The sequence below is a fragment of the Labrus mixtus genome, chromosome 8, assembly GCF_963584025.1.
Source record: "Labrus mixtus chromosome 8, fLabMix1.1, whole genome shotgun sequence".
Classification (NCBI taxonomy): Eukaryota; Metazoa; Chordata; class Actinopteri; order Labriformes; family Labridae; genus Labrus; species Labrus mixtus.
Genome location: NC_083619.1, coordinates 6,087,628 through 6,113,476, shown reverse-complemented (window position 1 = coordinate 6,113,476; position 25,849 = coordinate 6,087,628). Strand labels below are relative to the sequence as shown.

At 40.2% G+C, this 25,849-nt stretch overlaps 2 protein-coding genes across 2 annotated transcripts in view; both read right to left on the bottom strand.

The window, feature by feature from the left end:
* Positions 1-25,849, bottom strand: part of LOC132978695 (epidermal retinol dehydrogenase 2-like) — a 489,977-nt gene that overhangs the window by 261,953 nt on the left and 202,175 nt on the right. The gene's annotated exons all lie outside the window — the stretch shown is intronic.
* cahz (carbonic anhydrase) lies at positions 7,237-21,803 on the bottom strand. Its single transcript, XM_061043953.1, has 7 exons — positions 21,448-21,803; positions 18,301-18,498; positions 17,331-17,449; positions 15,664-15,756; positions 15,495-15,557; positions 15,201-15,356; positions 7,237-9,389 (listed from the first exon to the last, which is right to left on the bottom strand). Exons 1-7 carry the CDS (start codon positions 21,479-21,481, stop codon positions 9,270-9,272), a joined length of 783 nt encoding a protein of 260 aa, XP_060899936.1. The 5' UTR covers positions 21,482-21,803; the 3' UTR covers positions 7,237-9,269.

Genomic DNA, 25,849 nt, shown 5'->3' with positions numbered 1-25,849 from the left:
ATTGTAAGGAAGTAGGGATCTGACTGTTTTTAGGAAAATATGGCCGACAGGTGAAAATAGTGTGCAACAGTCCCAACACTTTACATCAGGAGAAATGAGCTGTAAAATTCACACCTGAAAAAGTTGATGACAAATGCAACGAGAGAAACGTACAAGGTCCCAAACAAAAACACGTGACAAAACGAGTGCTGAAGAAAAACTCAGCCATCACAACACGAGTGCTGTGATGATGTTCAGTGGACAATCTTTATTTTGGGACCAGAGAGAGATATCATGGGTTCTCCATTTTTTCCAAGAAAATAGATGAACACATTTTTTTTAAATGTAATTAAAAAATGCCTTTGTAAAATTCAAAATGTGTTTCTATCCCCCCCCCCCCGCTCAATGCATTTGCCACTAAAAGGTCAAAAGGTTAAAGTTGTACACCAACATGACAGTTTAGAGAGACCTTGAATTATGTATCCATCCTCCTCCTCCTCAGAAAATCATTTATGAATGTGAAATCACAAAGTCCACACATTAAAAATTCACATGCAAGGCTTTCCCCGCAGCAGACGTAACTGTGATGGATCTGAGGAGGACAGCACTGTGTGTAGTTTGTGGGGGTGGTAGAGAGGGTGGGGGGGTGGGGGGGGTATTATACAACATCAATACTGTCTGCTTTGCATAACGATGAACAAAGGGATTACTTCTCTGCAGACTGAATCACAGACATTAAGTGCTGCCATCATTTAAACAAATGAAGAAGATTCAGAGGAACACATCAGAGCACCCCGGATGTTTTTTTTTTTCATTTTTTAAAGAAGGAGCCGCAGCATCAACAATTCCTTTAAACTGTCTGAGAAAACGTGCTATCCTCAAAAACAAAACCTACCCAGGTCATTTTTGAGCAGGTGCTCCAGTCAGCACAAAAAAAAGTATTAGAGTTGTTGCAACTAAAGCTGAGCCTTTGTCTTTCTGTTCCTTCAGTAAATGATTATGTTGTAGCCTAACTGTTCGTATGCCTATGAGAAAATACAAGATGAAAGTGGTTTTATTAGTAGTATAAATGATATTAAATGAAACAAAATACTCAATAATGTGTTTGGATCTCATCTGCTTTGGATTTGTCCTCATATCAACTAGTCAAAGGCTTTTTACTCTTTGCAAATCAAGCGGCAACCTCCAGTGTTGAAGAATGAAGCCAACGCAGCAGTGCAACAAACTGCAGTTCCTCAAATGTCCACTTGAGGCTGGCTACTTCAGTCCCAGAAGTCACATACACACCCATTCAAAAAAGACCTTTTTAGTGGCAGATATAAACAGCCTGGTTCAATGAATTTGGTCTGAAAAATGAATGTCTTTATCGTCTCAGATTGTAGTGGGGGTGGGGGGGATTTTCCTCTACTCACTTTGATTCAATGAAGGAGAAGAGTTATTGATAAGTCACATGGCTGATCGACAACTACTTCATCTCAATTTTTTTTTAAAAAGGCAATGTTTTACAGATTTGATGTGAAAAGAGGGGCTTTTAGTTTGAAAGACAATTTATCAATGACATCACATGACCAGGAAATCAACGTCCCTCCTCAGCTCCAACTCGTTGCCTGTTTTCTAGGTTGACCTAAGGTCAGCATTTCCAAAATGGCGACTGCTATCGATGGCCTCCAAACGTCCCCTTCAGTAACCAATGGGTGACGTCACTGATACATAAACAGACTCTTTGAATGTGCTGCTGTGATAAAAACATCACATAAATTAAACTTTGATACATCAGGTAAACATATTCTCTACCTCAGGTCTGTTTCGCCTGTTCCTCTACCCTCAGCTCAGACTTTGTTTTCATTGGCGATGGAAGTGGATGGGTAGCAGAGAGTATCACTCCCATGATTCCCCGCCAGCCGTGACATCATATTTTGTTAGTGTTTAGATCGAGAGCCCCCTGGTGGCGGAATTTGCATACTGTGCGTTTAAGGATCATGTTCATTTATTCTGCATATTTAACTTTAATTGTAGCAGTTTTACTCTATTGACAATATTTTCTATTTCATGTCGATGAATGCCCCCCTCCTCTCTCTGAGTTGTCAGTCTCACTTTTACCCCTCCTACGACGCCCATGGCTGTGCATTGTTTCTATATCACCTCCATGGGACTACATTTCATACACACAAGCATATAAGATCTAGGAGACCTGTTTTAAACAGATTATTTCTGAGGGTCCCAGCAGGGCAGTCAAGGTGTGGTCCCATGAGGAACGAGGCACCACACTTCTGATTACACAGACTCACTTTAATCAGGTCAGCCTGGAAAGCTGTTTGTTACCACCCCCTTATCTATCATTTATGATATGAACGTGCAGTTGCCATAGTTACTTATGTCATCCAGTCATGGGGAAAATGACATTGTAGGCAACCTTGGGATGGGGGGAGGGGTGGATGAAGTTCCACAGAGAGAAAGTCGGTGAGGGGATCCTCTCATTACGTAATATTTGGAGTTAACACAGAGGATTAGTCATGCATCTCTCCATCAGGACAGGACAGATTAACAACAACAAAAAAAACATGTTTACCATCATAACACAACCTTCATATTCATGAAGTCCATCTTCAATGAGAGTTCACATCTCCCTCTAAAACTGTGACCCACTCTGAGAATCAGAAACAATCGAGATTGATCAAAGCCTCTTTCACATCCTCACAGCCCCCACTACAAAACACACAGGCAGACACACACAAACACACACACACTCTGATTGATGTAGCTCTGTGGTGCTGCTGCCAGGTCTGAGTCCTCTGCCCTCTCATTAACATCCCGACAGATTAGTCAAGCTAGAGACCGTGTGCATGGGACAGTAAAGACAGGAGAGGATAGATTCAGAACAGAGCTAAAGACCACAGGGTTGAAATAAATCCAAAGATAAACACAGTTTAGTTATATTTTCAGTTATTTTTATATGACAGAGCATTAGGAGTAGGCAGCAGACAAACTTGTTGGTGTCTTCTACACCAGTAATGACAGTATTTATCTCACAGAGGTCGCTTTGTCACTTTTACTGTACCTGTTTTTCTCCAAGCCTTCACTGGCTCTGTATTTTACCCTGCCAGCCTTGTGGTTTCTGGCTTGAATTTTGGGTGAGAATGAGCAGGAAATATTCAGGAAAATTCCCTGCGAGAGAGGAGGGGGTGATATCGTGCACATCATGGACCGGCACATGACCATAGACTTAGGCAGCGACCAGTGATGTCTCTCTTCATGTTACAAAACTGCTTTATTATGTTTCATGTTTACCACTATGTTTTGGTGACTGTGTCCAACCACTGAAAGAATTGATATAAAGGCAAAAAGTCCCATCATAGCACCCTACAGTGGACTTTGTTGCTTCATTTTTGGTTGACATATTGGCTTGTTCACACCCAGTTCCGCAGCATGTAGTTAGTATCTCTGTCAGCTAGCTGCCGGCCTATTTCCTTGCATTCATAGCACCAGTATGAGCCCTCCCTTGATAATTTCCAGCTGTCACCCAAGCTTGCTTGCTTGTTTGATCTCGCTTGCATTCAGCATTACTCTCAGCTGTGCATATCTGACCAGTTCAAGGGTAGACTACATTACACTCTAGGAGCCTCCTCACCTCAGTATACGCCAGCAAACTACTTATTGTCTGGATTTGACCTCAGAGCTTTAAATAAGATCTCTCTTTTCAGGGAACTTTCCTGGCCAAAGAGCCATAGAAGAAGAACTGCTTATCAGGGCTCATAATGTCATACACTCTGCTTAGGGCCAAAGTTGGCCATCCCTGGTCATGTATGATCAGACCTCCAGATCTCTTTTATCAGCCTCCATTACAACCAGCACTCTGACCACCACGCCCATGATCCAGCACGCCTGTTGTCAGACTCCCGCTCAGCTCTCCACAACTTAGTCAAGTTATATTCTTGATACCTTACACCCAGAGTGGTCTTTCCTGTCTTTGTTTCCTTTCAAAATAAAAGCAGTTTTTTTATCAAACAGGCTTTTTCTTAACTGTTGGCTTTGTCGCTTACTTCTTTACCACGTTTCATTGATATACTTTTTTAATTGTAGTACCTTTCTTTTTCTGTTTTATTATTTGTCCAGTTCTTTATTTGTTTTCACCACTTTGGCCAGTTTAAATTGTAAAGCCCTTTATAACTTATTTTTGAAAACACATTGAAAACACTGAGTTGAATGAGTGTGAGGGAATGTGACCTTTTGGTGTCTTATCAGGTGTCTGTCAGGCAACATGTTTCATCAAAGATAGTGAAAGTTCTGAGTAAATGTTTTCTAAGAAGCTGTCTTCTGTCATCACCCATCTGTGGGTGTAGCCTGATAACTACTGTATGAGCAGACCCACCCACCCAACCTTAGGCTTTACCCGCGAACACTCTTCTAAGTGACAGTGGGACAAGTAAAGTCTGTCCGTCTGCATGTTGGCTGCAGTTCGACCGTTTGGCTGAAGTAATATTTGTCTCTCTGATTGAATCGGCCTCTTCTCCTCTCTTCTTGTCTCTTCCATCCCGAGGGAGACAGACAGAGCGGTTGTTTGACGGCCAAATATCCGTCAAAGATCATCCAGCTAATGGCTTGTGATGATGAGAACGCCAACAAAGAGCTGCTGGAAGAGACGCCAACAAACAGACAAACAGCGTTACATAAGGCCGTCACTATCCAACTCCAACTGAGTGTAGCAGCGAATTGTGAGAGGATCTCAATTCATAATCATGTGGTATTCATGTACATTCATATTTTGTCCAACATCACACCCATCCTCACTCATTAAAACACGTAGAATCACTTTGAATTATGTTTTCAGGTCGAGCCCTATGAAGACAAATGAATCATATTTGATAAAAAAAAAAAAAAGTAAGACCTCTGCTTCCTCGGTGGGATCTTTTTATTTCTTCTTAAAAACCTGTTGATTACAACCAGGTACATACAGTGAATTAATGACTTACCAGAGGACAGAAAGCTCTATAGAACCTTTTATACAGCTCATCAAACATGGATAAAGTCAATAAGTCACACAGATGAGATATTTTATGAATATTCAGCAATTTTGAACAAAATAAAGAAATAAAAACATCCAAATGATACTGATGCTTCAACAGGGATTTTTATTGGATTGGTTCAACATATAATCAATCTATTTTATTTTTTTTAATACAGTGAAATCATGTTAAAACGTGTGTATCATATACGATACATCAGTATTTCAGGTGGTTTTATCAGTTCAGATTTGTTTCACTTCATGCATTATTTATGCATCCCATAATGCAATGTTTTCTCCTCTTCAGATTTAAGTAAATTAACATACATGAATGAACCACTTAAATGGCAGTGTTTCCCCTACCATTATATTGGGGGGGCGGCCCATGTTTGGGCTTTTTGTGCCTTTATTGTAGAGATAGGATAGTGGATAGAGTTGGAAATCGGGGGGAAAGAAGTCATTTAAGGATACCTTTACGATAGAAAAGGACAGCTGTCATTAAAAGTAACGCATGAACACCAAGATTCCTTCAAGTGTTTGTGTCGGCGTGTCGCTGTGTCTCCGTGTCGGCATGTTGGCTTGTCCCCATCCCCCCAACGCTGTAAACCTAGGGGAAACACTGAATGGTATAATTTGATATATTTAGTGGTGGTTGATATTGTGTTTTTTTAAATGCAATGTTGTAAGGATGTTATACGTGACTAATTGCATGTTGGCATGGGTCACTCGCTCATAAATCCTTTTCAAATGAATCTTTACTTAAAAAAGGATTGATTGAGAAATGGTAAACACACTGATATTGTGTTTGAGGTAAGAACTGTCTCAGCATCGTCTCACATTAGGAATATCAGGCCTTACCTTAAATACCATTCAATAAATAACTTCAAACTATAACCATCTGTTTCAGAGTCCCAGAATCACTCAACCTGACAAGTTAATGTTTTTCATATTTAATATTTATTCAGGAGTAAAATGATGAACAGGGGATCACACTGCAGTTGATAAACACTAAGCTGCTAGCATTGCTAAAAACAACTACAATTTCTAGCAAAATAAATATCCCCTTCAGTTGGGCTGATTGGCAAATTAGTGATATATTTTATGACTAAAGCATGAAACTTTCAGCATTTTCTTCAACCTCCAATTTCAGCCATAGAAGCTATTTGAAACTGATATTTGGAGACTCATCACCTCCCTGCATTTTGTCCCTGACTTAAATTTGACTTACAAATTAAAACTGCCTTGTTGTCTGAAAACACCCTCAAGAGGCACAAGAGAGTGTTTCATGTTTTGAACAATAACATCATTATTCTCAAAGTGATGCACTACTCAGTCTTTCACAGGGTAGTGAACCCCTCCTCATCTTTACCTCGGACAGACTCCGCCTCTCTAGGATGCTCTTTTTATACCCCATCATGTTACTAATCTTTTGACAGTCAACCTGATTAACATTAGATGTTCCATCAGGTATGTTTTTCAAAGCATTTCACCAATGTTACACTCTTTTTTTGCCACTGCCCCAACTTTTATTGAAATATGTTATTGGCTTCCAAATACGACATGGGCATATAACTTTTCAAAAACTATAAAACGTTTCAGATATAATGTCTTAGTGCTATTTTCCATTAAAGGTCACATATTCTCCTCCTCTTCAACCAGTTTAAATAAGTCTCAGAGCTCCCCAAAACATGTCTGTGAAGTTTCTTGTTCTAAATCCACTCTGATCCTGTATTTGATCATGTCTATAAACCACCTCTACTCAGCCCTGCTCTGAACAGGCTGTTTCTGTGTCTGTACCTTTAAATATGTAAATGAGCTGTGTCTGACCACGCCCCCCTCTCTGGAAGGGCTTGGATGTCTTGGGCTTCCTCATTCCATGCCCTATCGCTTACAGGGAGAAGGCGGACTCAGAGGGCAGAACAAACCTAGCTGTGGGAGTGTCACCCACCTGGGGGAGGGGTTACTGCCCTTTGTGATGTCATGAAGGGAAAATCTCCAAACGGTCTGTTTGAGCACACATTTTCTGAAAAATGGAGCAGGCAAAAATCGGAGAGGATGGACTTTTCTCATAATTGTGGGGTTTGTCGACAGGCTATGGACATGTATTAGTGAAGGAAACCATGGGTAAGTGTAAATTGCATAATATGTGACCTTTAAATGTGTGTCTGTTTTTTTAGACATTTTACACCCTCTCTACTTTTTAGGAAAATTAGTTAGAAATGCACACGTTGTAAAGAAGAGAAAACTTTTCAGACGTGATTAAGTTATGACTTTTTATTGACACCGTTTTCCAGTGATGACACATTTGCACACAAAACCTGTTCTTTCTGTGACAACAGTTTGAAGTGAGACTCTTGAAGGGAAACTGCTGCTTCATGATCGCAAAAAGCAAAAAGTAACATTAGCGTCGTCGGTCATGAACACTTCTTTATAAATTCATCACTTTAATTTACCAACATGAGTCTTGTTAACATTGTTTAATGCACTGTGGTGAGAGGCAGTTCAGGTCTCAGTTAGAATAAAAACATGGAGTCACATTTAGAGACACTCGTAGTACGATAAACTGGCTATTGCCATGACAACAGCAAAAGAATTCAAGTTGATGGAAAGAATACACAGAGGAAAAAACAACAACATGGTCCCACTCTCATCATGTACAGCAGCTCAGTCAGCAGCCATATGCTTCAAAATGTCACAATCTAAAAACAATCTTTATCAAAATTAAATTAAAGCAGTCAAATGAGAAATCAAACATTTCCCTTTATACCGTCCTTTTCAGCTGTTTTACTTTTCAATCGGTTACGAGGACCTTTTTCTGTGATAAAGTTTATGTTGTAACCTTCGGTCTATCAAAAGGCCCTTATTTCCTTTCAAATTAAATCAGGTGTGCATCCAAACAGGAAGTAAAGTACCCTTAGCTTAAGGCAGTACAAAAATACAAAATAAAAGCATAAATAATTAATTGTGATTTAATATTTCATTTCAGCGTTTTAATTGTTTGGGTTTTAAAAAGGTTTAACATAAAAGTAATTTAACCAAATTGACAAACTTTTGTTGCTGATGTACATTATCGACTTATGCGACCAACCAACATAACTTTCGAGCTTCTGTACTTCACAAACCTTCTTAACTCACCTGTGTTTTACATTTAATAAACATACCTGATTATGAAAATATCATACCTGAAGTTATACACAAACTTACATTCAGGGATGTTATGATACTGGTCAAACTCATACAATATCCATACTTAATTTGTTGCCACGGCAACAACAATAGAATTCCTAGGTAACCAAAAGTAATTTTTTTCAGTGTGAGGGCTGACAGAGCTGCCATATTTGACGAGTTGAGCAAGCTTAAAACATTAAAGCCTTGTCTTTTAGACTCTATAGTGTGGACACGGCCTCAGTCTGAACAATCTGCAGATACCTGTTCACATCATACTGGAACAGTCTTCAGCATTGCCATCAGGAGGTGATTACAAGTCCAAAGAGCTAATTGCATAGTAATGTCAGCTGGTGGGTGGAGGCTGAAGTTCCCACCTACTGTCTGAATAAAAAGAAATCACCAAAATGTTTAGCCAGATCTCGTGATGATCACTTTGTCCCAAACTGACTGAGTCAATAAAAAAATAGTCTACTATGATCTGAGCAGCTGTCTGTGGCGTGAGGCGAGATACAATGAAATGCATAGAGAGAAGCTTCAGGAGGATGATCAAGGCAATTAATTTTCAAACAAGGCAACACCTTTTTATACTTTCTAAAAGATTAACTGAGAATCTTGACTGCAATTCTTTATATTTTTGACGATAATGAAAAGGAACAATCTGCAAATCTGCAAATGAAAAACAAAAAAAGGAGGGTTCCTAGCAACACTAGTCTTGTCATTATGATGCGTACCTTTAGCTGTGCAGGGGAAATGAGGCATAAGAGAGTGAGCGAGCATTGATTTGTATGGTTGAAGGTAGGAGGTGAGCCTTAAAGGCCATCAAATATTTGTCATGTTCAAAAAGGAATTTCATCTCAGATTGAGACTCACTTCACAGCGTGTCTCAACAGTGTCAAAGCTTGAAAATCACTTTTGACCTTTGAATCATGATACATCCAGGTTGTCTTTGTCATAGAAAGTTTAAGTGGATGTTTTTTTTAATTCCACTTCCCAGGCGTAAAATGGATGGGGCACATATGAGCTAAGGAAACATTGCATGTGGAAAAGAGTTAAAATAAGGTTAAAGAAATGAGGGGTGGAATAGTAAAGGGGCAGGAAAGCTTTGACGATTACTCAGGGTTTATTTGAAGGAGGCGCGTACTTGACGGCCCTTCATAGGCTGAGGGGGGCGGTAGTTGTCGGCCATGCAGCATGGAGTTTCCTCTTCTCCGGTGAACAGGAGGCTACGAAACATGGCCATCTGATGAAAAACAAAGGACGAGAGAGAGAGAGAGAGAGAGAGAGAGAGATATGATTAAAGTAGTCAGTACCTGAGTTGGATAAGAAGTGTCTGAAATGTGTTTTTTCTAACATGTAACAGGCCTCTGTTTATGAGGTTCAGTTAATTTAGACAGAAACAGAATTAATTTCACGACTCTTTATTAAGCAAATATTTTAATCTTGTCGTCAGTTTTGGATTACAGAGAAGTGATCGATAAACATGCCTCAGCCTCCATCATTAAAGGCTTACTTTGCGACTTTCAGAGCAGATTATCAGATCAAAACAATGCTCTCCTCAGACACACGTCCTTCATCCCTCAGCTCCCCCGCCCCTCCTGTACTGTTTCACTTTCAGGGTTCTGTAAGGCAGAGCCAGCAGCAGACGAGTGATGATAAACATCTGAAAACAAGACGCTGCGATCAATTATAAGTGATGATATGCATCTCAAAGTTGATTCAGTTGTTGTCTGGTTTTCTTTTTAGACGTTCTTTGGTTTGGAAAGTTTGTTGGTACCCTTTCAGTTGTGCTTTTGTGATGACACTCTGTTAATATGCTCCCAGAAACAACATTCATATTGGGGACCCAAGCCGGATCCGAGTACACTTGACCCCGCAGTTCGGTTTATTTGATTAGTTTAAACACAAACGTACAGTACTCAGGCACCGTCCCCGAGTCCGATTGAAGAGGTGGTCTCTGGCATGATTCATGTACTGGAGTACGGTCTGCGGGAGATGTGAACACAACAGTGCTCAAACAAGAAAGACCGCTACATGACAAAATTCTGAACGGCTTCTGTCATATCAAAAACCGTTGTATAATCGCAGCACAGACCCATTCTGTCCTCTGAGCTGCATGATAGATGTAGAAGTAGGAAGAGGGTGGTTGTAAGTGTCTTAGAAATAATAAAGATGTCCACATAGCAGGACGGACTCAGCCTGCGAGTGGTTACCATGGTTGCTACTTCTTCTTTAAGCTTCATCGCGGATTTGCAAAAAAACTATGTGCATACTGCCGCCTGCTGTATCGGAGTGTGTACATACGTAAGGCACTGAAGAATACTACTAATGTGAATGCAGACCAGCGGGGGAGAGGGGAGGGGGAGCAATCTTGTTCGGGCATGGTAAGAAACAATCCTACCCAATTTGAAACGCCCTAAAGCTCTAGTCTCAGTACATCTACTGAGGCAACTACTCCACTGGTCACTGTATCCTGAATGAAAAAGTGGGCTGGCCTTCATTTACAGTTACACGGGACAGGTATTGTATTTATTCATCAAGCTCTATTCGAACAGCTGCCATCATGCATCACCACTTTAGTGAACTGCTCCACCATTCACTTGAGCGTGTCGCTAAAGTGACTGGGAAGTTCCACAAGCGCAGACAGTCTGAACTGAAAACAGGCAAAGATGTCCACGCAGGATGTTCTCTTTTGGTTTTAAAATGTTGAATGTACTGATTTCTGTCTGACTGTGTATTTGACCTTCTGCCTGATTTATCATCTCTCTCTAAAACTTTGCCCTTCTTAGAATTAAAGGTTACATTAAATCAGAAACAAATCATTTCTGTAGCTAAAAATCATCTCTCAAGTACGAATGTCAAACAGAGAGCTTGTTGCCTAGAAACCAGATGGATGAAACATTCCCATGAGCTCTTGTTTCCCCAGAAGGCCAAATGTCGAGGAGGGAACAGATCAGTAAACAGTCATGTTTCTTCCACTGCTGCACAAACTGAGGTTAACATCCCATTAAATGATTTTCTAACATCAGCCATCGGTGTTTAATGCAATCAGCTGCTTCACTTGGTCCAGTTCAGCGTCAGCTCAATGCAGTGTACAGGGCAGCACACCTCTTCCCCCCACTCCCCCACCCTGTTAGGTTGTCTTCCCCCATGTGCACATGGTGCTGCAGAATACTCCTGACTCTGAAACTACTTCTGTACTGTCCTTAACAGAATAAACCCTCTGAGCTGTGTAGAAATGATCCATCTGTGAATACATTTAGATTATTCTGCTGTCACTTCTTTATAACCCTAGAATATCTGCAGGCAAAGCTAAAAAGGTTCACTTACACAACTTCTTGTGAAAATATTGAAACTGTCTCAAAAACACAGATAAACTGACATTTTTTCCCATCAAATTTCGGAAAACTAACATATGTTTTCATGATCAGAGTGAGAAGGCATCGTTATCTTTGAATCTGCTTTCATAAAGGGCGAGTTCAGGGTGTTTGGGGACAGTATGATAACGAAGGGTATACCTTGAAGCCTTACCTTTTTCCCCTGAGCCTTATCTGTAATATCCCTTGATATGACAACACTTGGTGTGACCACACACAGGTGGGCAGGCGAGCACCAGGTGTCCAGAAAAACAAACGCTTTCATCACAAGGTCATGACATTATCAAAGCTCATGTATTTGATGGAAACTTGAATGTGACGTACTACTCAGTAAGGAAAGTTAAACCAAAAAAAATACATTTAACATTTTTGTTTTTGGAATAAGGTTATTTTTATGTCGTCCTTTCCACCAAAACATTGTGTGGATAGCACAGCATCGTGTTTAATCGGGAAGAAGTCTTTACCAATAAGGAAACAATATAGAAACAACTAGTGTGTATGCTTTTTATGTTCTTAATATGCCGTTCTGAATCTCTAGATAGGTCCATACAACAAGAATCACCCTGAATTCACCCCAGCGCCCTCAATGGTTGTTGCTTTAAATCAGGTTGTTTTCCTCTCGTTATGCACAAACATTTAAGTTTTCATTTCAAAACACCAAAACAAGGGTCACATTTAAGACAGCACGCTATGATCTATCATGAACAAATGTATCTTTATCTTCAAACAAGGTGAAGGATTTACGTTTTTCAATAGACCAGTTTTGAGAAGATTATGTCACGGCACCTCTGTGTGTGTGTATGCGTGTGTGTGTGTGTGTGTGTGTGTGTGTGTATGTATGTGTGTGGCATGACTAAAGCAGCAATTCTATAGCATCAGCAACATCTCCTCATGCAAGCTGATAAACAAGCGAATGGGTTTTCAATTCCCATTCAGCAATCATTACATTTCACAGAGTTTTTAAGGATTGTAAAATTCAGTGTTAGAAACACTTTCAACACCTTTTTTCTCATTTAAAAAGTGAGCTGCGTCATATATACCCGTTCAAACACTATACCAGTATAAAGACACGTGCCGTTATTACCGATAAATGCAGATGACATCATACCCCAATTTATTGTGTTTTGAGAGCGACCGCTTTGCTGCACAAAGCATGCTGGGATACGGTGCCAGGTAGGCAACGTCACTTTTTACCATCTTCTCTTCCTTCATGTGGTGATAATCCTTCATTAAAAAAGTAAATAAACCTTGTCAAGTTCTGGTTGGATTGAAAAGACTCCACAAGTGGCCAGCAGAGTCGTGCAGCTCGACCTGCAGGCTGTGTGTCCGTCATTTTACAACTTTCACCACAGGCTGAGAGCTCATACCGTTCCTGAAGCCAGCAGGATCACAAACTCCACATGGTGAAAATACTAACAGAGCTGCTCAGAAGCTGCATGATGTGGACTTTACTGATGCTGAACGCACACAGGAAGACAGCGTAATCCTTTCTTCACTCAGAGACTCCAAAAACAGACTGCGTCTTATATACCAGTGAGACCTGCACTCTGGATTTGAGTTATGTGTCGCACTGTTTGGTTTACTCATTTCTACACTAAAAGATTCCTCTGTACAATCACATATCATTCATATCCAGGCTTTACGCAGGGAGAGCTGAGTATAAAAGCTCCTCCTCTTCTTCACGGGGGGCGTGTGTCATATGAAGATACAGTGCAGCGACGTAAATTATGTGAAGAGATAGTGTGCAAACAGGCCACAGGAGATACAGGCAGTTAGAGTAATCTGAGTGAAACACAAGGCACTCCATTCTCCGACACGCCCTGATCTAATATACTTGTAACCTTGATGATATTTGTTGGTTTGGTCAACAAGTTGAAGTCTACAGTGTGTGTGTACAGCTGTATCAAAACTCTCTGCAATCACACGGCTTGCCTTTATTTCCCCCCTCAGATTCTCTGAACCTTCACACTTTCATTCTCTGATTTTAAGTTGAACACTTCCCGCTTTCAGCAAACTACATGACTGAAAAAGCTGAAGTTACACGGTGAGCCCACAAAAGATGAGCTGCCAAGACAAACGTCTGTATTTAGAACCGCCACAAATACACACAGGCTTTTGTGTGGACGTCCCAGCACATAGAAACATGTACTTGATACTCACATGATGACCCACATAGCTATATTTAAATGTTGTACAGTGTGTAATCCAGCTGTGGCTTCACTTCAGTCGCTGTTTGACCTTCCAGACAGAGTTCAGCGTTAAATTTTTGCTTCCTTATTCAGAGCGGGAGCAAACTTTCTATTTCCAAAACAGAAACTCATGTCGCTGTGGCCTTAAGGTTTCTCCTTGTGTTATCCTTTGTTGTTCCAGCCTTTGCTGCACTCCGGTGCCCCACACATCTCTTCTATTTACTCCATACATCTTTGAATCTGAAGCTTCAGTTGTCATGTTTGTAGCTACGACTTTAACAAGCAATTTTGAAATCAATGAAAACGTTTTCAATATTTATAGGTAAGCAGTCGGGTGGTTCAGATATTTCTCTGCAGACTTTGAACCTGACAAGAAGTATTAGTGCTCTGAACATGTTCCAGTGGCAGGCCTGGACACGGGTTATGGAAATCTTATTCAAAGATCCTATTGGAGTTGTTCATTTTCAGGACTATGGGATACACTATGGGACATTATTGCCGTAATGTTTCATTCTAATTATGGTCATCTTGCCCAAAGAAACGCAAACATGCAGACTGGAGTTGGTCAACCTCCAAACAGCCATCAGCAATTACCCTTTAGCTAACTTGTCAAAATCCCCTATATTTCATTTGATTGGCCAGTAATGTAAACATGTTTTAGTCTGTCAGTTATAAGGATTTGGAACATTTTGACTGTGTCCCTTCTGCAGGAATGAATGAGAATTGCTCTGTCAACCTTACTGTCAGTCAACCTCACACCAGGCAAAGAACTGGAGATGAGGCAGGTTGTAAGTCATCACCGTGCCTGCCTGTCTGTCAGGTCAGCCAGGCGCCTAATTATGAATAACACTACTCCTTCATGATTTAGTTTTTTTGATCCACACATGGTGCTTCTGCAGCCAGCATCAAGTGGGCACTGGATGGACTTCAGATTTTTGCACGTCTGCATTGGCGCCGTTTTCAACTACGGAGGTTGCGGCTTGGTTATGATACCAGATTTTTAAAAAATTTGATGCAATTCAAAAAAATCAAATGATACAGATATCTGTTTTGATCTTTTTTTTATACAAGTGAAGTCCTAGGCAGCCAAAACTGGGATTTAAAAAAATAGAGATCTGTTTACCCCAATTTAGATAGGACAGTGAATATAGGAAACTGGGGATAGTAGTAGTAGGCAGAGCGGATTGAGTCCTGAGCTTTAAAAAAAACACATCTTTGTTGTTGTCACATAATATCTTTGATCATGAACATGCCAAAGTCAGAAGAGCAACATTGAGACTTTGACCATCTGAAGAGAAAGTGAATGAATACAACGATAATGCTGAAATCATTATTCTCTATGTACAAACATCCACAATGTGGCACCTGTCACAGAGAGCCGGCGTTGCCATGTTTCTTTTATAAAGAATCACAGGAGGGAAAGATGGCGGATCAGTCAATGATATGCATCGCTTTCATAGAAATAAGTGTGTGAGACATGTTAAGTACCTGTGCAGGGCTGACACTGATTGGCTCCTTGAGGACAATCCAGGTGACGCTCTCCAACAGGGGGGGCGTGGTCAGAGAGCCGTCATAGGTCCAATAATCCAGAGAAGCAGGAAGGAGTGTCTTTGCATCAAAGTTTGGAAAGGTCGTTTGTTTTCCCTGCAGCCATCGAGGAGAGAAGGAAGGGAGGGAGAGGGTGAGGAAGGAAATTCTTATTGAACAAACAATCAAATCAGAGATGTCAATCAATCAATCATGAACATATTTTTTAACCAGAAAAGCTCCTCTTCTTTTTACCTTGGACTTAATGGCCTCCAGGGCATCCAGAACTTTCTGCAGTCTGGGATTGGCAGCACCGATCTGAAGCACAACACACACAATCAAACCCCTTCTCATCCAAGTGTTTACCATTCTGTGTTTTAGTTTGAGTTAAAAACACTTCCAGCTGAAATCTGTCATGACTCACCTTGAGGAAGACCCCGACCACAGCGAGTCCATCAGGCTGACTGGCTGCCTCTCCAAAGCTCGGGTACTTAGTGTTCCAGTGCACCAGGTGGAGCTACAGAGAAAAAAAGTTTGACTTTAAAGACACGGGCTGCAGAGAGCGGGTCATTTATCCAGAACTGAACATGAACAATACTTAAGATTAAAACAATGAGACAGTGTTCAGAAGAGACAATCAACTGAATATGACTCCATGATTGAACAACATGGTGGTGTGTGATTATACAGGACTCTAATGCCAGGCCCACAACAAAAAGGTTTTTTAAAATCTTAACACATGACGACAAACACTGATAGATCAAACTGTTTCAGTCCTATTGTGTGGTGGTAGTACCATCGCTGCTCTCCACACAGATCACAGATTCTCTCACCTTATCAGCCAGAGTCCTGACTCTGAAAAATGGCTATCTCGCTGAATCTTCAAATGGTCAAACATAACTTTAGAGCACCGGTAAACAAAGATGGCGGACGACAGGCAGGAAGAATTTGTGGTTGTTTCTGGACTACTTTTTGACAAAAAAATCACAAACAAAGAATTGTAATTAAAAATAAAGACATAAGGCCGGTGTGAACGTGATCTATACACGTTACAAAATCAGGTGGAGGTGAGTGAAAATTGATTTGTCGTGATCGTTGTTCTTCCTTCTTCAGTCAGCTCGCTTCCTAATCGGCTAAGGTTTCGTTCAACGTGACAATCCAGGTAAATACTGAACATGTTAGATATTTTCCCATTTGAAATTGGGGCGGCCCTGACATCTTTCTGAGCAGATTTAATCACTGTCTTCACACCACAGGATCCCCTAACAAGATGATTTTTAGAACCATTAGAACAAAATTAGGACTTTGCTCAGGATTGTGGGAAGAGGAGAATCTGTGCTAATAATCAGCCTGATTATCTTGTAGTGTGAACCCCGCTTCACTTATTACCTGCTGATTTACTCTTAATCCACACACACAGGATGCACTACTCCACAGTTAAATAACCAATAATCAAATTGAGTTTTTATTGGGACAGAGGCCTGAGCGTATGTTTCTGTTTGTACTAACTTCTCCTGCGGGAGGATTTCAGCGAAGAAAAAAACAAAATAAATGTTCACAGCCTCCCTTTATTTGAAGTTGAGCTAACAGAACACAAGTTAACATAGATCCTGTTTGATCCTGTCAGTGTGTCCAGAAAGTTTAGTAATCAATGAAGTTGTGTTTTTTGTGCCTCATGCAGATAATTCACCGCGTCTTTCTGGTGTTTTTTTCTGATGTTGCGCGCCTGTAGGTGTATCTGGCAGTTAAAGGGAATGGGATCTGACACTCTGATTGGTTTAAACCAAAACACACCTATGCATAATCCATCATCTTTGAGCTCTGCACCAAGATCGTGTGCCGTGGAAATACCAAAACATAGTCAGACACCCCAAATCACTGTGCAAAGTGGGGCCCTAGGAGTCACTGCCATACCTTAAACCTGAGTATCATAACAAGCTGTTGTTGAGTCCATTATTCGTTTTGCTTGTGTCTGTTGAAAAAGACCTAAACATACCACCATTAGCACCAATAGTCCAGGCCATTTACTCTCCTGACTGAAGTGACGATGTGTGTGTAAATCTCCATCACAAGCAGGTGCAGCGTCAGTACCTCACAGGGGAACTTGATCCCGTTGACAGTGTGCTCGGAGCCTCTGTCATCACCGGCTCCCCAGTGGAAATGAAACTGCCTCAGACGGTACGTTCCAGAAATAGGACCTCCAGTCAGAGCTGGTTGAAGAAAAACAACAGAGCCATCAAAGACACACTCAAGAGATTTACTGTCGACTGTTACATACATTTAAATGAATCTGAAACATTTGTATTACACATACTAACATCAGATATCAGTGAAGGTCAGGGAGAGTCACTTTCAATCAATGAAAACAATATTTGGTGCTATAGTACACATATTTCAAGTCCGGCCCTCACAATCAAGTTTTAAAAGATTCCCCTCCCCTCCCTAGCTCATTATCTTTATGTGAACAGGACTGAGCTCCGTCAGCTTGAGAGTGCAGCTCTGTGCAGAGTCAAGGTGCAGAACACTTCTCTCCACATTCAGGGACAAAACCAGAGCAAACTACACGCAGCGTATTTGTGCCTGAATATCATTAGCGCTACTGTATATGCTGTGTGAATTAAACCTTGGGACGGTCACTGAGCAGATAGAGGGAGCAGAAAGCGAAAGATTTTAATCTCAGAGTGTTTCCTTTATGTATTGTATCTTAAGGTTTCCGAGGCCATTATTTTTAATACACTGTCTTTTTCTATCACAGCAGTGCTGGATGAATGTAGAAAGTGTGAGTGCAGCACAGTGAGGTCCACTGAGCGCTGACACCATCAGATGCTGTCTTATCTGCTTCAGAAAAGACAGCAGGGTGGAGGCAAGAACCAGATGAACAGATACAGATTACCAACACTATTACATAACTGTCCATGTTGTGTAAGCTTTTACTGTTGCATCAGAAATAATCTTTTGGTGCAGGGATGATACAAGTATACAAAAAAAAATCAAGGATAACCACGTTTACATGTGTGCACCAGTGTTTTGTGTTTCTGAGTTATCACAGATCTGTACTCACTGGAGCTGTCTTCATCATCCACAAAGTCCACCTGGAAGGAGTGTCCATTGTTCAGGATGCCCTTGGCGTTGGAGGGGTCATAACGGAGTTTCAGAGGCTTCAGAGACGAGTCGTACTGAGCCTCTCTGGGGACGATGTTGATGGGAGACTGTCTCGGCCCGTTAGCTACGGGATAATCCTCTCCCCATTTCTCAGGTCCTACAAATGAATGTTATGGGAATAAAAAACGCTACGTCAGAGTTATTACTTTTATGTTATTTGTGACATCAGTAGATCATCTCTACATCATCCTCTTTTAATGAACCACTATATTTATGATGAAGATTTTTCCTTGTTTTCTTCCTCTCTGTTGCAATTTGAGTCCATCTGAGAGCAATGTAAAAATAAGTAAGGTCGTCACGATACCAGATTATCAATCTTCAATATAATTCCAGTAAAGAAATCAAACAACATCGATACCTGATTGTTACCATGGCAACAGAAATATAAGTCCTATAGACACCAAATAGTTGGTAATTTCTTAGTTTTCATTGCTAAAAATACACTCTGTATAACTTGCACAAATACGTTGCCAATCTCTATCAGTGTTTGTACATTTTAGACAGTGCTCTCTTTGTCATACAGCTTCTGGCTAAATATGAAGGTAATTTAAAGCTTCTGTCCTTTCCGATACCATCCATGATTTAAATTAAAGAGATTTTATAATTTTAAAAGACGTGGCATCATAAAGAGTCAAAGCATCATCGCTAATTCTGACAACCGGATCGATCATTTTTTAACACTTCGAGACACCACCTTTAAATAATGATCCATAGTTAATTTCAAATTGAATATTCTCGACCAGGGAAGGCAATTTTGGTCACCGAGAGGACAACTTTAGCTTTGTTCTGAATGTCAGAGGGCCAAACTGTTAAAACAAGAATTATAATGTCTTGTGATAAACAAATGGAGCAAACATTATGAAGCTTTAATAAAGATATGTTTTTTCAAAATGTATATTATTAACTCCAAACGCAAATAGCAATGCTTAATCCATGTAAAGCTAAACACACGATTAAAAACAATTAAATGAAAGGACATTTAAGAAACTTCATCAGTGCAACAAACTGATAATTTACCATGTAAACGACCAAGTAAATTTCACTGGCATTTCTATCTATCTTTTTTAAAAGCATTCAGTAAGTCTTCATAAAAGAGTTTTACTGAAACAGTAACTCCTATATCCTATAGTCAAATATTATTATAAGAACATTTCTATTTTTAATGCTTTAATCCATTTGGTGTGTGTGCACTGTGTTGTACTGAGTCCTTCATGGTTTCCTCATGTTTACTATTGATTGATTTTTAAATTGACTCCCGAGCTGCACTGAGTGAGGAGGGGGGCCGCATGGGGCCACTAACACCCCACCCCTTTACCAGACACTGAAGACTGATAATTAATTCAATGAAAGTTATAATATCACGGTGAAAAAGCACTCCGGGGAGGAGGAGTTGACTTTCATTTTAAACATGATATTACACCGACCTCCAGAGCCGTTATTAACAGTTTTACCTTTTTAATTACAGAAAAAAAAAAGAAAAGTATGAGTGCTTAAGTTCAAGTAAAGTCCAACCCTGCAACAAAAACTCTAATGTCTTATTTCTATTGAAAAATATCACACTAAATATAAAACCCATTCACCTGATAACCGCAGATCAACATTTCATTTCAAGATATTACAAGCAGGGGCGTCTCCAGGACTTCTAGACCCCGTGAGCAGGTACCACATTGGGCCCCTCCACCTCCGCCTCAGTCAACACAGAGATAATAACCACACCTCAAATATATGACCCGTTAAAGTATTTAAATTAAGGTCATCAAAATGTTAAAGGACTCATTTAAAAATGATCACTTAAATCTATATCTAAAAGTACCTATTAACTTAAAACAACTACATTTATTTCATAACACCGGTGTGTAAGAGACGAATGTATCCATCAAAAATGACAGACAAACTCCTGCTTGCTGTCTAAATTGCAAAAATGCGTGCAAAATTGAGACATCCTTGAAACGATTCATGATGTAAGACATTACCCGATGGCTTGTGTAAGGAACTACTTCTTCTTCTTCTTCTTCTACTTATCGTTGGATATTTATCTGCATTGTACTGAACTTTAAAAGTCTGGTACATGACGACTTTAAATATCCCAAAATGTGTAACACTCTTAAAGACTCTATTGCAGTTTAAATTAAACACTATAGCCTATAAATGAATTTAACTTTGTCATTTTTGCATCTTTTATCTTTAAGCATCTAAAAGGTTTTTAAATGTTTGTTTTCATTCTGAGAGTTAAGGAAGCGTTCAGAATCAACCTTCCTTATGAAAGCTACGACTTAGAGAGAAACAAAAAACTATTAATTTAATACAGGACCAATAATGGACCCTTCCTCCATGGGGCCCTGCAGGGTGGTCGACCCCCCCCTCCCTACTACTACCAATGACTACAAGCAAAAACTAAAACCTGAATTTCTTGTAATGAGTAAAAAAAAGTCAGCCAATGGCACAAGAAAAAAGTAGTTGAAATAAGATTTTGATCTCAATTTTAAGAAATGTCACAAATTAATGTAAAAATTTTGAATGTTGGCTAAATATTAAGGATTATATCATTTGTATGGTAAAGATAATTAGTAATACATTTAGACAAGTTCAGAAAAAATAATGTGTAGGCTTTGTACAAAAAGAAGAAACTGAGAGGATGATGAATGATGAACGGAGAAGAGATAGGATTAGTTCTCACTCCCTTTGGGAGGTGTAAATTAAAGTAGCTAATATGTGAAAGCTTATTTTGTATGATGTCTGTCATTGTTTGGACATATGTCTCGTTACGTTAAGTTTTCTTTCCTTTTTTAAATGTTCGAAATAAAAAAACTTCAATTCAACTTTAAATGTTGCTTGCAGATTGTTTTTGACTAAAATGAACACACCTAAGATTTCAGTTTTTGCAGTGTATAATACTGTAAATCAGGCTTTTATGAAACGACAGTGTTGTTTGTTAATGCACCACTGATGATCACAATAGACTGTCTTCACTACACCAAATAAAGCAGGGTAAAGGCAGCATGTTGTTAACCTGTTAACATGCAGCACATTAAAAAAACATCCTCACCGTTATGTGCTCCGTATCCCCATCCATGAGACATGGCTGCTCCGTCTGCTTGCTCTCCTGGTAACACAACACAATGGTTAATCCGAGTCAGTGTGCAGGTCTGACAGCGGCAGAAGAGGAGGAGGATGCTGATCTGAGGACACACTCGGGGGCTTTATATCTGTCACTCTGGTGGGTTTGGCTTGCCGGTCTCTGAGCGGGCCGGTCCATCAGGAGGACGGAGCGGACATACGGGGGGCTGTGATGGCGTCTTTTTCTCCTCTCTCTGACCTTCCACTCCTGCTTTTAGTCACAATATGCACAGGCAGGGTGTTGAATTATAACCCCGAGGCGGTCTTCTCCGCGCATATCATCCACACTCCTCCATCACATACCCCACCCCCCCACCCCCCTCTCTGCTCTCTGCGTTACCAGGCTCAGCTCAGGTTCAGTTTTCAGCTGTGAGAATCGGACAGACGTGCAGCGGATTTCATCGCAATATCCTGACCTCCACCTTTTCTTTCCATCTCTTGCCAGCATTCACTGATCTCGGTTATCCAGCTCCTGACGCGCGTCGCTGTGAAGAGATGCATAGGGCACGGGATGTGCATGCCTGTGGCTCTGTGCAGGGCCGGACAAAGCCTTTAGGTGGGCCACGGGAGAAACCTCTAACCTAGCCCCCAACCCCCTGCTCTCTCTGCCATGTGTCCAACAAAACAATATCCAGTCCTCTTAGAGTCACATTTGGTTTTGCAGCAAATTGAACATTTTTCTATTTTTCCTTTTCCATGTTTACTCTTGACACCGTGACATTTCTAGTCCTGGGCTTCATAGCCTAACTTGATAGCCTCACCCAACATGCAGATATTTTCTGCCTTAAAGTTTCTGAAACAAATGATGTCAAACAATTAAATGCTACCCAATTAATGAGTTTACCACACAACATTGTTTTCAGTAGCTAGGCTAGGCTAACTCAAAGTGGATAAACCAGAAAAAGAGACACAGTAGCTGTAGGAAGAACAATTACTCACCTGATGAATCCTGTGGATACAGATTCATGTGTCACTAGATGCTCTTTGTGTCATAAGCTGTATTACAGAAATCAAAATAAGCCTTCCTGTACCATTCAGTGCTCCAGTTGAATGTTTCCATGGCAACAGAACATGAACTGCCAGCAGGCTTCAATGAAACACAGACACAGCAGGTAACAGAATAATTATGCATATCATACTGTACACTTATACTGATACTAAGGACTATAATCATACTTCCATCTTTTTTTATTGCACATAACTATGTTGTGACGTTTAGAAAGTGCTCATAAACATTAAAAAACACTGATATGAAGTCATTATGGAAGATGACAAGCTGAAGTATGAATTCTGCTGATTTGAATGAAAGCTGTCCTAAGAGGTGAACCGTTTTCTACTTTCAACATGACTACTCCTTTAAGTTGTCTTTCTCACTCCATCCAAGGCAGAGGTTTTGTTTTTAACAGTGAAACTCACGTCACATTTTCGGATTCTTGGTTCTTTATGACGCTCGTCATCTCTATGTGGACAGACCTGAGCTCGGTCAGGTGCTAGGACCGTTATTTTAGGGGTCGCGGGCTGAAAAGTTTGGGAACCCCTGCACTAGTCCATCTGTGCCCCTGTTCTAATGTCATAATTCATTTGAAAAGTTTGTTTTTTAAACTTGTCTTGGATCAAGTCTATTAACAATTTAAATCTTGTTAAATTATGAAAACTTTCTCTAATCGGCTCCTTTATAGTAACATTGACTCACCTGCGCCAGGACGACAGTCTGCCAAAGTCTCCACTCCATGCTGTGTGCCATACAGGTAAACATTTTCAATACGTCCCAATCATCCTTCTTAAGACGTGAAGGATTCATGTGTCAGTGTTAACCCTAATGATGGAGCTGCATTATTCAAATTACTGAAAAAGGACTAAAACTCAAATCATAGTAAGTGAATCAATCCTGCCGGGGAAATGGAAATTGATGAACCAGAGCATGGTCTGGAAGAGGTCTATATTCAACGTGGACACTTCTTCCTTCTGTATTTGACATGATGTAATCAAATTAAACATTTTACATTGACTAAGAAAGAGCTCAGTACTGGAGCGGTACCTAACATGATCCTGGTTGAAGCAGCTCTATACACCCTCCCTTCCAGTGGCTCTTATTGGGTGATGATGGCCACAGGTCTTTCAGTCACCATCACCTACAATAAAGAATCCTGCACAGAGAGGGAAACCACCAATGAATGTATCTACATTTCTCAAGAGATTGGGCTGTATTAACTTAGTCTCTCACCTGAGGGAGGATACAGAGCCTCTTTGTAGATCCTGCTGTTCTTCAACACTCTGGTGTTGTGAACGGAGCCAGGATACCCCACAAAGGTGTTGATGAAGAAATCCTTCCCATCACATACTGCCTGCATTTGATGGATTTTATTATCCATGTTTTTATATTAATATGTATTATATTTGTAATGACAGTATGACAGCACAGAAACATCTGAGAAGACTCCTGATGTTCATCTGGATTTTTTAAAATCTTCATTGCAGACACCTTACTAATGACTGACCAACACAGTCTCTCTATACAGAAGTGATTTGCTGCCATCTTGTGGCTTAATAAGAAACGGCAGAAACTCACACTGCTGCTCATTTCTGAATTCTATCCCAGCTTCGTGCAGGTTTATTAGGCCGGTGATTCGTGTTTTTCAGCAAAATAAAACACATCAGGTTAACTGAGAAATATTAAAGGCTCAGATCCCCCCCACCCAAAAGATTCTAAATAAGATATGAACCCCATATGGATTACAAGAAATGTACCCTATAAAATTCACTTTCACTGAAACAGTCACTGTAGGTTTTTATACATAATACAGAAAATACTGTTAGTGACACGTTTTACCACAAAGTTTGAATCAACCTTTTTTTTTTACTAAGTCTGGTGGACAGATGTTCATGTCTTGAACCGAAGTTCACACTGACTTATTGTTGAACAATAATGTACATATCTAAACCCTAAAGGACTGAGAACGTACACAGACAACTAAACCTTGTTTATATTGGAATCATGTTTTCACTTACATTTTCACTCTCGCTCCAAAAGTCCAAACACAACCCAGGAACACTAATGAGAAACAAATTAATTCTCTGGAATACACAGATGTGACGACAGTCAAATCTCTCATTCACAGATACTTAGGCTGTGATATTATAAACTGTAACTTTCACACTCTGCAGGTTTTTTTTTTGTGTGTGCCAGCTGTCTTTCCTGCATCTGGCAGCTGCAGCTGTGTTGCTGTTAGCCTGATTATGATGTGATGAGCTTCTTCAGATTTGTCTAAAATGATATCAAACTTTATTTCCCCCTGTCCTGTCCGTTCATTTGTTCATCAAGAAATTGTTCATATGCTTCAAAAACACCTCTTTACTAACCGATTTTTAACACTATAATCCTCTGAACACACACTGGTCCTAAAATCGTTGACTGTGTAGCCAGCCTTAATGTGAACGAGCTAATGGCTACTTTGCGCTGACTTGTTGGTAACCAGTATGTGCTCTCTCCTTTTTTCGGCTCAGTGAAGCCTGATAACTTAAAGACACCCTGGGTTTGATGAACAGGCGTTTAGCCTTATATCAGCTTCACCTCTACAGTTTATCAGAGTGTAAGAGTTTTTGTTGGAGCCACAATGACACAAACCTTTGTAACCTCAGAGACTTTGCTCAGGGATCTGTTGGACAGGATAGCTCTTAAAAATATAAACATCACACCCATGTCTGCCTTAGGTCTCACAGACTTGGGGCAGATCAGGGGCCTGTACTATGAAGGGAGTTCAACATACCCAGGATATCTTTGGGTTTTCTGTCTTCACTAACCCTGACATAAGAGATTGTGCCTAACAGTAACATGAAGCTTGTTATCAACCTGATAAGTAAATCCAGAGTTTCCAAGACCGCATTCACATAAAAGGGGCGGAGTTAGGTTCCTATAACCTATCATAATCATCACTGAGTCAGCAGATCGTCATACCTAACAAACGCTGAACAAACTATATAATAATATGAAGAAGTTAAAGACAAACAGGCTCCCAAAGTCTAAAGTTACACAGCCGCAGGAACAAATGCAGGAAGGACAATGGGCAGAAAAAAGAAACATCGGCGAGTATTAATGTGCAAACTACGGCCTATTATATTTGATCCCATCGTTAGTTCACCTTAGAACTGACGATAATAACTCCTGTTTTTTCCCTTAAATGGATGTGTTGCTCTGACTCTTTCATGTGGCGTTTCAGAAGTTATATTTCAGCTGCAAATCTGATGATAATAAACAGAGGGGCATGGAGACACTAAACATAAAATATGAAGATATGTTTCAAAGACATGAGAAGCTATTCATAATAATCTAT